Source organism: Phodopus roborovskii, unplaced genomic scaffold (assembly GCF_943737965.1).
Source record: "Phodopus roborovskii unplaced genomic scaffold, PHOROB, whole genome shotgun sequence".
Taxonomy (NCBI): Eukaryota; Metazoa; Chordata; class Mammalia; order Rodentia; family Cricetidae; genus Phodopus; species Phodopus roborovskii.
This window is the reverse complement of record NW_026126611.1, coordinates 12,414,166-12,431,032: the sequence shown is the minus strand read 5'-3', so window position 1 is coordinate 12,431,032 and position 16,867 is coordinate 12,414,166. Positions and strand designations below refer to the sequence as shown.

General features: G+C 43.4%; 1 protein-coding gene across 2 annotated transcripts in view; it reads left to right on the top strand.

The window, feature by feature from the left end:
- The window catches only part of Pcmt1 (protein-L-isoaspartate (D-aspartate) O-methyltransferase), a 28,623-nt gene extending 13,289 nt beyond the window's left edge, over positions 1-15,334 (top strand). Inside the window, exons 3-8 of one of the 2 annotated variants that reach the window (XM_051206024.1) lie at positions 1,085-1,116; positions 4,518-4,622; positions 6,503-6,623; positions 7,262-7,347; positions 8,823-8,992; positions 14,548-15,334. In XM_051206024.1, coding sequence (XP_051061981.1) covers positions 1,085-1,116; positions 4,518-4,622; positions 6,503-6,623; positions 7,262-7,347; positions 8,823-8,992; positions 14,548-14,560 — 527 coding nt within the window. In that variant the 3' untranslated portion in view covers positions 14,561-15,334. Of the gene's footprint in view, positions 1-1,084; positions 1,117-4,517; positions 4,623-6,502; positions 6,624-7,261; positions 7,348-8,822; positions 9,038-14,547 lie in introns of both variants that reach the window. The other variant, XM_051206025.1, reaches the window with a different exon arrangement.
- The last annotated feature ends 1,533 nt before the right edge of the window (positions 15,335-16,867 follow it).

Sequence of the window (16,867 nt, the reverse complement as noted above, 5' to 3'; positions counted from 1 at the left end):
TTTAAAAATCAGTACTTAAAAGGAATAAGTAAGTCATTATTGACTTTTCTGCTTCACCGGCCCCAATGCTTTGGCTTTCCTTGGTCTCTAGAAAGTTCCGTATTTAACTCCTTGTCCTGAAGCAGGTTTTGCTGAGCTGCTGAGCCTTGGCAGTGGGCGCCTTTGAGGCTTAGAAGTGCCTCAGGATTCTGTGGGCCAGCTGCCATGTCTTCTTTTGAAGCACTGTGACAGTCAGCAAGAAGATCCTGGGGAGCTTCTGAACCCCAAGGCACCTGCTACCACCGCTCAGTGAAAACTGCTTCAGAGGCAGAAGCAGGTAAATCAATCTTGAGACTCTTAAACACCGGAAGGAAGAAAAACATGGGCTAAACACCAGCACAAGACAGGGATTTACTGCTGGGTGCAGTAGAGGGCACACTGAAGTTGTTCACTAGCCTCTGAGCTAGTTCTCTGACCTTTAAAGTGTGTCTGGAGTGTGAAACTAATTCTGCTAAGATAGCATATACTTATACACTTATGACAGTTTTTCTTTTCATAAGTCTGAAGAAAAGGAATCTGTCATTTCTCAGTGTATGAAAACCCTTCCTGATCCAAGCCTGTAATCCCAGCTACTTGGGATGCTAAGGCAAGATGAGGCTGAGCTCAGGGCTGACCTGGGCTCATTTGGAGCCTTTCAAACAGGGAGGAAGAAAGGAGCAAAGGGCCCAAGCTGGCATGATGTACGTGCTTGTAAACTGGGCACTTGGGAGGTGAAGGCAGGAGGGTCAGGTCTAGCCCTGGCTCTGGGAGACCTTGTCTCAAACCACAGTGGTGGTCTGATGGGCTGTCTCTCCTTTGTCAACCAAGCACGCAGAAGGCACCTTAGAAGTAGAGGGCTGGTTTACTAGAGGAGTACTGTTGCCTTTGATGAGGTTGTATTTTCTAACTTCTACCTTATGTCAGTTTTCTAACACATTTTGCTTTAAGATCATAGAAGCTGAAAAAGACTGTGAAAAACAGTGTGTGTTAGAAAAGGAGCTACGAGCATTATTGGGTGGTGTGTGCATGTAGCTGAGTGTGTCAATATTCTCTTCTTGTTTTGTAGGTTTCCAAGCTACAATCAGCGCTCCTCACATGGTGAGTTAGCTTTGCTTACTTGGTCATCGCAGGTTATATTTTACCAGGATGACAAACTTCATTTTTTCTCTTTCTTTTTTGAGTCAGTGTCTCACTGTATCAGGCTGGCCTCAAAACTCACAAAGAACTATCTTTCTCTGCTCTAACTCCCAAGGGCTGGGATTAAAGGTGTGTACTATCATGCCTGGCCAAACAGCTTTCTTTTCTTTACTTGGTACTTAAAAGAACTTTCCCTGTTAGAAACTGCCATTATTAAAGGTTTCAGTCTGTTAGTACCTGTGATAGAGCAAGAACCTAGCAAAAAGTTAAGTAAAGGAGAGCATGTTCTCCATAATCCTCAGGCTTTGCCCTGTGTGTTTGATTCTTCCTGGGATGATGTGCATACATGTCTGTTCACTGCAGTTGGGTGTCATCAGCAGACCAAGGAACAATTCCAACCAGTGGACCTGGTCAGCCAGTGGGCCTTTTGGATCTTAGTGACTCAAAGGCCACTTCAAGAGCTACCCCAATATGAGTTGTAATGCTCAGAAGCTACATGTAGGAACCCTGCATGTCAGAATCTTCACCGAAACCCTTCACATCATATAACCCCGAGCAGAGGCAAGCAGTCCATTATCTTCCTGCGTTCCCAGAGCTTTCAGAGCTTTTCCTTCCCCTCCAGTGGGAATGTCCCAACTCTGGTAGCCACAGCACCATCCTGTGGGCGTCTCCACCTTTCACCCTTGATTGGAAAGTGTTTAGGGAGGAGTGATGGGCAGCAGCTGTAAAGACTTGTGACTTTGGAAAGAACTGTTTAAGACCTGGTGTTTTTGACTACTGGGAATTTTCTTGAGTTTTAAGTATCCATTTCTTGAATTGGTACTACATTGGATTTTGTTGAAAATAGTAGCTTTCTGATTCTTTTCAAGTATTTGATAGCAAAAGCTCATGTGTAAGTTTACTTCTAAATAAATTCTGTTAATACATATGTATTTATACTGTACTGAAAATACTAGAAGGGTGAGCTTGTATCGTGATTTGCCAGGAAATGGCCCCCAAAGGAAGTAGCACTATGTGGTGTGGACAGGTTGGAGTCGGTGTGGTCTTGCTGAAGGAAGTGTGTCACCACAGAGGCAGACTTTGAGGTTTCACGTATGCTCAAGCCATACTCAGTGAGACAGACCACCTTCCCTTGCCTACCTGTCAAGATCTAAGAATTCTCCAGTACCGAGTCTGCCTGCACACCGCCATACTTCCAGCTGCTGTGTTGTTCCCCACCATGGTGATAATGGACTGAAACGCTGACACTGTAAGGGAGCCAGCCCATTAAATGTTTTCCTTGTAAGAGTTGCCATGGGTTGGGTGGTCGTGACTCACGCCTTTAATCCCAGCACTTGGGGGGCAGAGGCAGGAGGATCTCTGTGAGTTCAAGATCAGCCTGGTCTACAAGAGCTAGTTCTAGGACCTACTACCAAGGGGCCAGATAATTCTTTATAAAGTGTTTTTGTTTGTTTGTTTGTTTGTTTTGTGACAGAGTGTCAAGAGCCATGTGACTTCTTTGGGTAACAAGGCCTGAGAATAGCAAGAACAAGCTGTCCTTGTGGCAAGGCCCTGGAGACCCTGACCCACTTGGCGAAGCCTGTAGAGCTTTTGTTGCATAATTCTGGGCATGGCATATGTGCTACCTGCTCTCCTTGCTTTCCCTATGCCAGCCAGATTTGCTGGCTCCCTTTAGTTTCTCAGATAAAATAGCTATTACAAAAGGAAAACCTTCCCCCAAGACTCTCCTCTGAGTGAGCCAGAGGGAATGCTGTTAAAAACACAGGGTCCTGATTCAGCCCCTAAAGCTTCTGATGTTTCAAGTGAGACCGTGAATTCACCTTTTTAAAAACAGGATGTTGTCTTTCCAACATACTTTGTAACTAGCCTTGAAGAGTCCTAATAGTTCATGAAGTTTAATATTACAAATGTGCTTAACAGTTCCAGAGAGAATGATGTTAGCCACAGGAGTCTAGGAGAAATGCAAATAAAATAGATACCAAGAGTTAATGGCGGAAGTCTAGAGACAGGGATTGAAGTAGAATCATGGAGTCCCACAGCTCTCTACCAGCTGTGCCAGAACCCTAAGAAGTTGAGAGGAGGGCATGAAAGCAAGAGACAAGCAATGCCAACCATTAAGAGTCAGTTTCTAAGTTATGTTGCTTGTAGGATAGCAGGGAAAACCTGTTATGTCCACAGAGGAGATGGAGTGGTACAGGATGTAGAATGAATTGATCCAGCTTCAGCTGGTGGGTTGATTGTGAGAACCCAGACCCTACCAAATGTAAATATTAACCACTAGAGACAAAACTGTCTCTCACCCTGCACGACACTGTAGCGGCCAGTGCTGCCAACGGGGCCCATAGTTCTACCTGTAGGTGTGCCTGGTTAGAAAGCTTCCTTTGTAGCTTACAACATTGGTTATGCTTCTAACATTACAGCTATAGATTAAGTGGGTAATTGTTACTGGTGAGAAAGTTGGGGGACAGAAAGGGAAAAAAGCAAAGGAATCAATTGGTAATTAGTGTAACCATTTTTAGAAATGTAAATCTGATTGTAAAACTGTGCAAACCATTGAAATTGTATAAATGAAATAGCCCATGCTATTGGGGCCACTTGTTTGAAACATGTGTCCGTCATAGCTTCTTTGTTTCGCCAATTTCACACATCTGTCCCAGGTCATCAGATCATTCTAGAGGTACTTTCCATAAGTAGGGGTTTACCATAAAGCCCTGGCTGGCTTGGTCTGGAACTTCCTATGTAGACTAGGTTGGCTTCTGCCTCCAGAAGGCTAGGATTAAAGGCATGCACTTATGACATATATGAAGAGTGTTATTATTTTACAGCCAAGTTTGATGACATTTTACAGTTTTTGTTATAGAAGATTGCAACTAACTTAAATCTCTTCAGTACTGAATTTGTTATAATGAATTCGTACCTGAATATAGTCTAAGCTGTAAAGAAGAACATGTTCTTTAAGTATTGAATTTTCCTTTAAAATGTCATAAAGCAAAAACAACATTCATACACTGAGTGAATATTTTTCCAGAAAAATTACAAGAAACTGGCAATGTTGGTTGCCTTCGGGGAATAAAACTGGACAGTTGGGAAGGGGTTGAGGGCTTCCCCAAAAATCCCTATTTTCAATCTTTTGACTTTGAATTCTAATTTACATAGCAGTTATCTAAAATTCCAGGAAAACTGAATATAGGAGGTCTAAAGCAGCAGAACTATCTTAGGTAACCGCTGTGGTGTTAGGATGCTCCCATTGTCTGCTTAGATGATTATAGTAGAAACTTGGGTAGAAAGTTGCCGACCTCGTATATGATGTGGTATGTGGACTTCAAGAACAAGTGAATACTTGGTGAATTTTCTTTCGGCAGCATGCATATGCACTAGAACTTCTGTTTGACCAGTTGCACGAAGGTGCTAAAGCCCTCGATGTAGGTTCTGGAAGTGGAATCCTCACTGCATGTTTTGCACGTATGGTAAGAACTTTAATTTTCCTTGTGAACCTAATGGAAATGTATTGTGTGATTTAGCTATGGTTCCTTCTTACTGGTAGTTTTAATTTTTGTTTTTGCTCTATTATTATGCTAATTTTAGCCAGGTGGTGGTGGTGTATGTACCTTTAGTGCCAGCACCCAAGAGGCAGAGGCAGGTAGATGTCTGAGTTCAAAGCTAGCCTGGACTACAGAGTGAGTTCTAGGACAGCCAGGGCTATACAGAGAAACCTGTCTCAAAACAAAATTAAAGATGATAATTTTAATATGTATCATATAGGATTATAGTTGCAAGTGACAGGACATTTAAACCCAAAGTTATAGAACTTAAAGAGAATTTTTTTAGCTTGTCTAGTGGAAAAGCCTAGGGGATTCCCTGGCTTTTTATATAGCTAGATTTATAAAGCCAGGCTATATTTTATTTTATCTGTTTTGCTGTTTTGAGGACAGGGTCTCTACAGAGCCCCGGCTGTCCTGGGATTAAAGGTGTGGCCACCATGCCAGGCTAGGCTAGACTTTGTTATAGGTTGGTCTCTCTCTGGGTGTTGTTTGGTCTGTACATCTATTTGCATGTCAGCTTCATGATTTTACAGCCTCTGTGTGATCTCAGTATGGCAGCCCAGTGACTCAGACTACCTTCTGCCAAGTTCTCATCTGACAGGAAAGAATGGAGCAGGCCTGGGTTTCAGGCCATCTTGCATGTTTCTTAAGGTTGCAGGAAGAAGTTTCCCTTAGGCGAGGAGCTGGCAACTGCCTTGTTCACTGTACTTGAGTGCTGGGATTAAAGGTGTATACCACCACACCTGGCTTCAGTACTTAACATGGTCATTAATAGCAGTAGAGCTGAAGTTCTGCATCACTTTTTGGGGGGAGAAACAAGACCTCACAATGCAACCCAGGCTTGCCTCAAATTCACTATGTAGTCAGACTGGCCATCTCCTGTCTCAATCCCTCAAAATTTGGGATGATAGGTGAGTGCCATAGTGCCTGGCTTAAATAAATAAGTGTGTGTGTGTGTGTGTGTGTGTGTGTGTAAAAAATCTGATTTTTTTTTTAAATTTAATTTATTTTAGATCTAGCTATGTAGCCCTGACTGGCCTCAAACCCATAGAGATCTATAAAACTTAAACCCAATGCACCACCATGCCTGGCTCAATATTTGAGTAGTTTTTCAATTACCCTTTTTAGCTAGAGTCATACAAAGTAAATATTGTTAGCTAAATCCTACCTCAAAGTTCTGGTTTAAAAATATATTAGTATTTTTTGTTGGTTTGTTTTTTTCAAGGTAGGGTTTCACTATGTAGTTCTGACTGTAGAATGGGCTGGTCTTGAACTCACGATCTCCGTGCCTCTGCTTCTTAGGTATAAGGACTAAAGGCATTTGCATAAGTTCTAGATTTAAAACTTAGGAATCTAGACTGGGCAGTGGTGGCATATGACTACCCAGCACTCCAGAGGCATTGGCAGGCAGATATCACTGAGTTTGAGGACAGCCTGGTGTATTGAGTGAGTTCTGGGATAGCTAGAGCTATACAGAGAAGCCATTGTCTCAAAAAATGGGGATGGGGGGGGTTCCAGACATGGTTTCTCTGTATAGCTTCAAACTCACAGAGATCCTCCTGCCTCTGCCTCCACTCAGCTTTATTTTAACTTATAGTAGTTGCTTAAATAAAATTATTCAAAAAGTTGTATATAATAATTATGATAAACTATGATTTTAGATTAATGACTTAAACTTTGTATTTTTGACTTAAACTGTTTAATTTTTTATTTCTCATTGCTTTAATTAAGGGAAGATTTTAAAGGCACTCCAGAAAAGCTGATTTAGCTCTGCAAATTCTCTTGATCCACCTTTTGTTTTCCAGGTTGGACAAAATGGAAAAGTCATAGGAATTGATCACATTAAAGAACTAGTAGATGACTCAATAAATAATGTCAAAAAGGACGACCCAATGCTTCTGTCCTCTGGACGGGTACGACTGGTCGGTGAGTAGCAGAAAACTTAGTGTTTCTTTTGAAGTGGATGCAAGCTGAACAGTGCTTAAAAGTAGAGTTGTACCTTTCTCTGCATCGAAATGCGGGGTATAACGAACAGCTTGTTTCTGTCTATTCTGATGAACACAAAGCATTGCATTGCTTATGACCTCAACCTGGCGTTTTCCGTGTCACCATTGGGTCTGAATTAGTTTTCACATTTGCCCGTTGGGGTTTCCCTCTTAGAATCAGGTGTCTGTTCACATAGGCAGTTGTGTGCGTTTGTCCTTGATACAGGTGTTGTAGAGTTAGTCTTTTGTTACTTTACATACATCTCTTACTCCCCTTGGTGGTATGCATTTTCATTTTATTCCCTCCTTACTGTTTTTTCCCCACTGCTCTTGCTCAAACCCGTGGCCTTCCACATGCTAGGTAGGGCTCTGTACCACTGAGCCTCACCCCTGGCCCTTGTGCTAAATAGAAATTCTCAGTGTTAATATAGGTAGACTAACCATTCTTCCCGCAGTGCCTTCTGTCTAAGGGTACGCGAAGTCAGAGAGTGTCTCCTGACTCCGCGCTCAGCTTCCTCTGTTAGCATTGTGCGCGTCGTTTGGCCTGTCCGGGTTGTGAGAGCGTGACTTCTTTTCCAGTGGGCGATGGAAGAATGGGGTACCCTGAAGAAGCCCCGTATGACGCCATTCATGTGGGAGCTGCAGCCCCAGTTGTGCCCCAGGCCGTGAGTTGGGATTTTTCTTTTCTAATTTGTGTGTGTTAGTCCTAAGACTTCAAATATTTATGTAGCAATGTGGTGATGAGTCCCAGATGAAGTTCAGAGTGTACTAAGACCATCATACGTTCTAGTTAAAGCTAAATGCTAGTAGTTTATTAGATAGAAAAGAAAATGTCTGTGTGAGAGGACTTTGCCCGGTAGTGAAGGAGGCGTGTGTTGATGGGACTTGAACTGTGTCTAAGAGTCATTGGGGCCAACAGCTCAGAACTCGGGCTGCCTCCGTACAGTCTTAGTGTAACGCAGTCTAGTACAAAGGGTGCCTGTTTGGCTTGGGCACAGGAGGGGTCTGCATATCAAGAGCTCAGTCCTTATGTAGATTTGAAGTGTACAAGTGATGCTCAGAGGATGTAGATGAAAGGCCAGGGCTTGGGAACAAGCCTGGGGTGGAGGAAGAAGTCTCCTAGTCTTCATTAAACTGTTAAAACTCAGGAAAACAAGTTGAGGGCGACTCAGTATTCAAGTGTTCTTAAAAAAATTAAAATGGAAAAAGAAATAAGATCTGGTAAACGTATTAACAGAAAGCAACCTTCTCTGGGGCAATTCTATCCTATCCAAAGTCAGGTTTCTTCTTGCTGGTTTTGAATAACATAAGGTTGTGTTATTCAAAGGGTAGCCTGTGATTTAATTTTCAGAGTGAAAGGTGTCTGGTTCTACGCTCATAGGATTATCCTCATCATAACACTGAAGGAGCCCAGCCCTACCTTCCCACTCTGCTGGTGCCAGGCATCCTAAATGCAGTCATGATGTTAGGATTCCCTTACCATTGTCTCCGTGATGCCCTAGATTCCACGGTAATAGGATAGCCGTTCCTTGTTAATTTTCGTTCTTTTCCCTTCTCTGTCTCCCCTTCCACAAAGGTCTGGAACACACTACACTGGCATTAGAATTCTCTGTTGCAGTGGGTTCTGCCTAAACATACTGAGCTCTTTAGTTACCCAGGTGCTCAGTCAGGCTCTGTGAGAACAAAGGTGAATACAGCGTAGTCTATCCAGTAGCTTGTAACTTAGTAGGAGAGCCTAAGAGGTGAATGATTAAGCGGGGAGTTGGTTACTGTGTTCAACACACAGGGAATGAAAAATACTCTTTTGGATGAGGGGAGGTCCAGAAAGTTGAAAGAGCAGCATCTGTGTTTGCTGTCACCAAGTACCGTGCCGAGTCCGTGCTGGAGGGATACCCAGGCCCTCTGATAGGAAAGCTAGTAACAGTGAGATGGCTCAAATGTGGTGTGTGCAGTGTGCTATAGATGCAAGTACTGTGCCACCTGTCGGGGCGTGAGGGCCCTGAGCCATGTTATGCTCGGGGATTCTGGAACCAGCCCTAAAGACACTGAGAAGTGACTACATGAAGCATGTCCCTGCTCCTGCCCACAGATGTCCAGCATTGCTTACAGTGTGTATATGGGCTTTCTCTTTCTCTTCTAGCTAATAGACCAGTTAAAGCCTGGTGGAAGATTGATACTGCCAGTCGGTCCTGCAGGAGGAAACCAGATGTTGGAGCAGTATGATAAGCTACAGGATGGCAGTGTGAAAATGAAGCCTCTCATGGGGGTGATATACGTGCCTTTAACAGACAAAGAAAAGCAGTGGTCCAGGTGGAAGTGATTTTCTCTTCTGCTCTTTCCTCTTCCACATTCAAGGTGAAGGGGCGTGGGCTTGACGGCACTAGACTGACTGCAAGGGCTGGTTTTGGTGGCTTCCTTCATGCTACTCCACTAAAGCACCAGAGACATCCCGGGAGGCGTGTCACAAGGGTTGCGTGGTCTGCTTTTTCAGCCTGACTCCGTACCCTTAGAAAAGGGAGGGTGAGAAGCTGAGTGGCGGTGCACACCTTTCATTCTAGCACGCAGGAGGCAGAGACGGTCAGATCTCTGTGAGTCCTAGGCCAAGCGGGGTGGTGGGGGGAGACACCATTGTCTATAACTGCTCGAATAGGCACGGCAGTAAATGCTTTGCTCTAGGAAGAGACCACCATTTCTCACCTTGTTCACTTCCTCTAATGCCACTGGGGCAGGGAGAAAGAAAGCTGGAAAGGGAAAGATGTTTGCCCTTGTTTTCCAAGAATGTCAGAGCCCCAGCTTTTGGGTGGATTTCTTTGGGCCAGTTCCTAGGTGTGCACCATGGTTTCAGTGCCACCGTAAGAAGTAAGTGTGTCAGCTGGGCGTTGGTGATGCCTTTGATCCCAGCACTCGGGAGGCAGGGCCAGGCGGATCTCTGTGAGTTCTGAGTCCAGGGCTCAAAGCAATGCAGAGAAACCCTTTCTCGAAAAACAAAACAGAAAAAGCAGTAAATGTCCCCACGCTCTAGATTGGACCAGGCAGTTTTGAGCTCTTCTGAGTTAAGTTTGGGGAGGAGAGGGATCCCACAAGCTGTCCGGTGAGTTACTGGGACTCACAGCCTGCCTGGAGGACATGCAGCACAGTCATGGCTCCATGGCTCATTAGAAAGCTACTGCCTGCCTCTGCTCAGTATCACAGTAGCAGCTGAATGTGTCCTTGGAAGCTGACATTTCTTCTCCTCTTCATGGAGAGACCTGAGGACAGCATATTGGAGTGCTGTGGCTGGATGCTTGAAGCTGATGCCCACATCAAGGTGGTCTGATAGTATCTTTGCCTTAGAATCTTTTCTGGTTGACAAGCTTCTTATTTCAGTAGGGTTTTTGGTTGTTTGATTTTGTCTTTTAAATAATTGGCAATTGTAAGTACAATAGAACTCTTAATTTTGCTTCATGTAAAGAGGACAGGCACCCTTTAATGACATTTACAATTTCTGTGTGTGTGCATGCATGCGTGTGTGTATACACATGGTGTGTATACAGCATGGGTGTGGAGCCCAGAGAACAACTTGGACAAGTCAGTTCTCTCCTATGTGAGACCCAGGCATTGAACTCAGATCCTTCCTTCCTTCCTCTCTTTCTTTAAGATTTATTTATTTATTATGTACAGTGTTCTGCCTGCACATCAGAAGAGGGCATACCAGATCTCTTTATAGATGGTTGTGAGGCACCATGTTGTTGCTGGGAATTGAACTTAGGACCTTTGAAAGAGCAGCCAGTGCTCTTAACCTCTGAGCCATCTCTCTAGCCCTGAGCTCAGATTCTTAGGCAGTATAGGCAGTAAGTGTTTTTAACCAGTGAGCTATCTTGCTGGCCCTTAAGTGAGTGTTTAATTGAAAAAGTTATAATGTAATTCAAGTTGCTTAAAACAGTATTTTATTCTTGGGTTTGTGGCCATCTGTGAATATTTTAGATTAATCGGGGGCTGGCCCCTTTAAAAACAACAACAATAAAAACCCTCTCTATCTCCCATGCCTGTCTTTCTCCATGCTTAGATTCTGTCTGGTTTGAGGTGACCATTGCTTTGTGCATGCTATCATAGTCTCTGTGAGTTCATGTGTGTCACTCAGCTGCCCTGTTGTGTCTGGAAACCAGTTTCTTTGTAGTCGTCCACTGCCTCTGACTCTAAGTCTTTCCAGACCATTTCTGCAGTGATCCCTGGGATTTGGGGCAGCAGTGTTGTAATTTAAGAAAAGTGGCTCCCAAGAGAAAGATGCCATTAGACAGGACAGAGTTCAAGCAAGCAGACTTTTTTTTTTTTCCTTTTATTTTTTTTATATTAGGAAAGGGAAAAGGGAAACAAGGGAGACCAGCTTCCAAGACAGAAGTAGCAGGAAAGAGGAGAGAGAGAGGGAGAGGAAGAGGAGGATGGGAGGTGGGCAGGGCCCTTTTCAAAGGGAACATAGTGAATGTGCACAGGTGGTGCTCTTAGTGGCTGCAGCTGAGGGCGTATCCTGTCAGAACCCCTAGGACAGGCCAGTGCAGACGCCTGGGTACCAACAGGTATGGCGTCCCTGTAGGCCTGCATGTTCCATAGTCACTTGTTCTCTGCACATTGATTCGTTGTGGGTTTCTATGTTGTCATCTTACTGCCAAAAGCGTCTCTGATGCTATTTGAAAGATACACTAATCTGTGGGTGTAACGAGAAGTCATTAGGTGTCTCTTTAGTACTGTGTTATATGTTAGCAGAGTAGTAGTAGGCCTGAGATATGTCTAACCACAGGTTCTTGGCCCTGATAAAGGTACCAGGAATGGATTCCATCTGGTACAGTTAGTCTTCAATTTAATCAGGGACTGCTTGGTTATTCCCGTGACATTCACGTCACTATTGCACCAGTGGGCACACCAGGCAGTCATTATTGTACTTTGCAGAATCCACAGCTGGATAAAGATAGACTTTCCTTTCCTGTTAGTCTAAGGACAGTTTTGGTTGTGGGCCTAGCCTTTAAAGGCTGAGCTACCCCTCCAGCCCATGATTCCTTCTCACCTTCCAGTCGTGTACATAACATTCTCCAGTATTATGAAAGCTGGCCAGTAGGGATGAATCAGCCAGGTTGATATCAGGGTGAGTTCCCCATGTTCTACAGCTCAATTATGTGATGCCTTCAGGAGTAGGATCTTACAGTTTCTAGAAAATAACAAAGAGCAATGTCAATAGCCCTTAGCAAGTGCACACCCTCCACTTCTTCGTAAAGAGATTTCCTTCTTTCCAATTATATATGCTTTAGAATTCCCCCCTCCCCTAAGCAAAAACAAAACCCTGCATCTTACTGATTCAGATATTGTATATTTACAACATTACAAAATCTATTAGGAAACCAAAACATTTGTGGATTTTAGTTATTTCCTGGTAGTACATCTCATTTGTTCTTTTTTTAATTTTTACTTTTATTGTTTATGTGTGTACTTGTATGTATGTATGTACAACACATGTGTACTTAATGCCAAGAGTCCAGAAGAGGGTATCAAAGCCTACAAGTTTAGGTTCTAGGAACTGAACCTGGATTCTCTGCAAGAATAACAAGTGTTCTTTACCAATGAACCATCCCTTGGGTGCTCATTTGTTTGTTTATTTCTCTATGTAGCTTTGTAGACCAGGCTGGCCTCAAACTCATAGAGATCACCCTGCCTTTGCCTCTCAAGTGCTGGGACTAAAGTTGTGGCCACTAACGCCCGGCTCCTCATTTGTTCTTGAATAACAGTATGTACGACTCAGTATTACTAACATGGAGCTATTAAAACTTAATACAACTGACTATATTTAACATATGTAGCCATTTTAAAGAGCAAATTTGGGCATGTATGTGTAAGTCGGATAAGAATAAGCAGAATTTTGAATGCTGAGGAAAATTTAGCAACTAAAAGTTGAATGTATTTGAGGAAATTGTGATTCATGGAAGTTGTCTGTGTATTTACAGAAATGTTAGCTTTCCTTAGTACCCTAAAATTTAAAATTCCAGTCTATGAGCCTAGTTTCTTTGTCTTTTTTGGGCAAATGTGAACAAACTTGAGATGTGGCCCAGTAGTAAATCACTTGCCTGGCATGCACAAGGTCTTAAGTTTAATCCCCAGCATCTCCCCAATAGAGAAGACTTAATGGAGAGGATATTTGGAAATGTATTATGGTTGTTGATGGGCATTAGGATTTATTTACTAATTATTTAATGCCTTGCAAGAAGTAAATACAAGTTTTATAATTTAGTATCCTAATTCATGCTTTAAAGGCCCAGGTGTTCAAGCTGTGAATGAAGTGAAAATCCTCAGTAGACTGATAATCTTAGCATTTGCATGAATTATGGAAAAGTATGTTCTGTGCTAATTATACTAGTGCTGTTAGGAGACTATTGGGAGGGAAGAGAGCTTATAATTATCACGTAAAAGATAATCCCGGGGCTGGAGAGGCAGCTTGGCTTATAAAGTGCTTGCTGTTTGAGAATAAGGGCCTGAGTTCAGATCCTCGGCTCCACATAAAAGCTGGCTGTGGTGGCATGTGTCTGTAACACCAGCGCCAAGTGGATAGGGGACCGGAGAGACCGTGGGTCCTGTGGACTTACTCGCTGGCCAGCCTTGATGTCCTGGATTCAGTAGCTCCCATATAAAGAACTGAAGTGGAAAGCGACTGAGGGAGACACCAGGCACCAGCCTCTGGCCTCCGTGTACACCACATGCACATGCGCATTTACACTCCAGTAATGTGACGCAAAAGGAGGCTTATTCTTACACCATTTATAAGATATTTACAGAAATGTTAGCTTTCCTTAGTACCCTAAAATTTAAAATTCCAGTCTATGAGCCTAGTTTCTTTGTCTTTTTTGGGCAAATGTGAACAAACTTGAGATGTGGCCCAGTAGTAAATCACGCGCTGTTTGTTAAGCCTTGAACACAGCACCTCCTTGGGCCATGAAAGTTCTCACTTCATGCCTCTTCCATGCCAACAGCTTTTACAAAGCATTCGTCTTCGGTGTTGCTGAGACAGGGTGGTAGAGGAATGCAGAGCCGAGCTTCTGCCCATCGCCAGTTACCATCTCCTGTTTGCTGCACACACTTCCCTCCTCATGGAAGTATGTCATACCTTCCCCCGAGTCACTGGAGAAGTAGCTGCAAAGTCATGTCGGTGATCTTTTGTCTCCTAAGTCACTTTGAGATGAGGCTTTCCGATGCTTTCAGTCATCTTCCCACACTCAGTGGCTTCACTGGGGTAAAATGTGTATCCATGCAGTCTTCTTCAGCCTGCATTTCTATTCCCTCCTCCCGAGCACTGGCAGTGCTGGCCCAGTGCGGCACGTGGCTGAGCCACTGGTTTCTTTGGAACTCATGAGGCTGCCCTATGCAATCAGCTGACAGGTATAAGATGCCTACAGGCGGGCTTTTCTCCAGAGAGGCGGGGCTGCTGTTGGCCAACTCTACAAGTGCTAACCAACTCTCGAAGCAAAACTCTATCCAGTGTTGTGACTAGAACTCTTTGAACTCTAAATGTTTAAGCTGTCTTCTTAGAATAAGTGAGGTAGATGAGCAAGATGATCCCAGACAGAAGTCACATTTTTTTTTCCCTGAATTTTTTGCCTCAAAGGAAGAAGTGTTACCTTTGAACAGTTTAGGCTTTGTGGTTTCCTGCTGTGTTCTGGAGTAGCATGAAAGATGCTTGGGGTGGCTGATGTGCAGTTTTGCTTTGGCTTGGATTATATGTGCCTTCTTCCGCTTATTGTACTGCTTGGAATCTGCATATTCTACTGACTTGAGTGTTGGGTCAAAATTGTTAGAGTGCCAGTTCACAGCATGTAACTCCTAATTACATTTTTCTCTTTTCTCCCCAGGGATGAACTGTAACAGCAACATGAGCTTGACAGTCTATACCATCGCAGTGGATTGCTCATCTTGGTCCTTAAAGCATCTGAAAATCAACAGCATCACAGCTTGTTTTGGACTTTGTTAAACTCTTATTTTCAGCATGGAAATGTGTGGTTTTGTAGGACTTCCTAATTCAAAGAGGCGCAGAGCCAGACTGCTAGGGAGGGCTGGCTGCAAAGTCAACTTTGTGTGTGGTTTTAACATGCCCACGTTTGACTTTAAAAGAATTGAAAGAGAGGGTTCTCCACGTGCAAAGCTTAGTTTGTAAATTAGTTTTGAAGAGTGGCTTTGCTTTTCTTGACACTTAATTCTTTTCCAATATTAATTTATCAGACTTCTTTTGTGCATCAGATAACACCACCATTCACACGTTTAAGTTTCTTGGTAGCTGATGTCTGTTAGATGCTACTAAGAAAATAGAGATGAGCTTTCTTTTTAAAGCTTTTGATGTGGTGTCGTAGGATAGCATGTTGTAGATACAATCAGCTGCTGTTACTTAAAACTAGGTGTTTGTAAATACTGAAACTTAAGAGACGGCAGGTGGTGTCCCTTAAACACTCAGCTGTTCAGATTGGACATCTCTGATGTAATTTTCCTCTCTTTAAAAATGATAGGAGGTTGTAGCTCACTGTTGTTTTCTGTTTCTAGTTTGCTGCTGATACTGTGTCTGCACCTAATGCTCTGTGTAAGCTGTTGCTAGTCTCTGCACAGTTTATGCAGCGCTGCTTTGCCAAATAAAGTTAAAGGAAAAGATGTGTTGGTGGCTTTTGAATCTAGAAGAGCAGAGTCTGCTAGGTCCAGATACTGCCCACAGTCATGGGGGAGACTCTCCTCTGCTGCCTTATGTGAACTCCTAGGGGTAAATACAGAGGTCTGCTAGGTCCAGATACTGCCCACAGTCATGGGGGAGACTCTCCTCCGCTGCCTTTTGCGAACTCCTAGGGGTAAATACAGAGATCTGCTAGGTCCAGATGCTGCCCACAGTCATGGGGGAGACTCTCCTCCGCTGCCTTTTGTGACCTCCTAGGGGTAAATACAGAGATCTGCTAGGTCCAGATGCTGCCCACAGTCATGGGGGAGACTCTCCTCCGCTGCCTTTTGTGACCTCCTAGGGGCTAAGTATGCATAGCATTAGTCCACGAACATGGCTGCATTTCTTCAGGACAGAGACTGCGATCATTATTTCTCACTGCCTTCTCAGCCCAGGGCTTGCTATTTATTTAGTAGCTCTGTGGTAAGTGCCCAATGAGTGAGTGGCTGAGTTTAGTGTAGGGAAGAATGTGGTTGAGAAAGCGCATACCAAAATCTGTGTTTCGTCTGTAAATAGATTCATTAACTTAATACCTGCACAGGGTGTATCTGTGAAGGCAATGGCACTTTGAGGATCTTATTTAAATATGGTTTTATATTTTCTAAGAAGACATTAGTTTTTGTGAAAATTCTAGAACTTGAGGAAAGATTACCAGCTTTCGATGAGGGGGGCTGGCATCCCCAGCAGAGCCTCCACCCCATGTGACTTGTCGGGCACATGGTTCTGGCACATGATACTTAGTGTGAGAGAAACCCCTCCGCACTCTTCAAGTCCTTATATCACTAATTAAAGTCATACAGATGTCATCTCACAAGTGTTTTCTTGGCTGAGGTCTCAGTCACAGGAAACTAACACTCTGTGGTTCCATAGACTTGAAAATATTACCCAGCTTCAGTTTGCTGCTGGTCATGGCTTTGGAATCCTGGCAGTGAACTCCGGTGTCCGGGATGCATGGTTATTTTTGTGTGTAAATGTTCTTTCAGGCTTTAAAGCAAATAAATTCTTCAATGTACGTACTAGTATGGGTCCTTGGTAGTCATTACAACATATTACATGCAGATCCCTATGCCAGCTTTTGGAATAGAAAAAGGCATTCCATTCTGGTAGTCTTCAGTCTAGTTTAGGAGAGAGTTTATAAATAAGCATCGTAAACCACCACCCAATTTGTACAGAAAACGCTGTGCCCAAGTGTTGTTCTTGGATGTTACACTTTTAGGAGGTGAAATTTTAGGATGTTGGGGAAACAGCCAATTTTAACAGCATCAATAAGTGGGTAGAGATGGAAGTGATCGTTTTAGTGAAATCTGAGCCTTTTGAAAGAGTTTTATATGTATATAGGAGGGGTAGAAAATGTTTGGTAACATAATTTCCAAAGCTTTTTATTTTCCCTAATAGAAATTGTGCCTGTATATAACATAAAGGACAGTAAAGAGCCATCAGGAAGTTCTTGGTTAGTGTGATCTTGTGAAATAAAG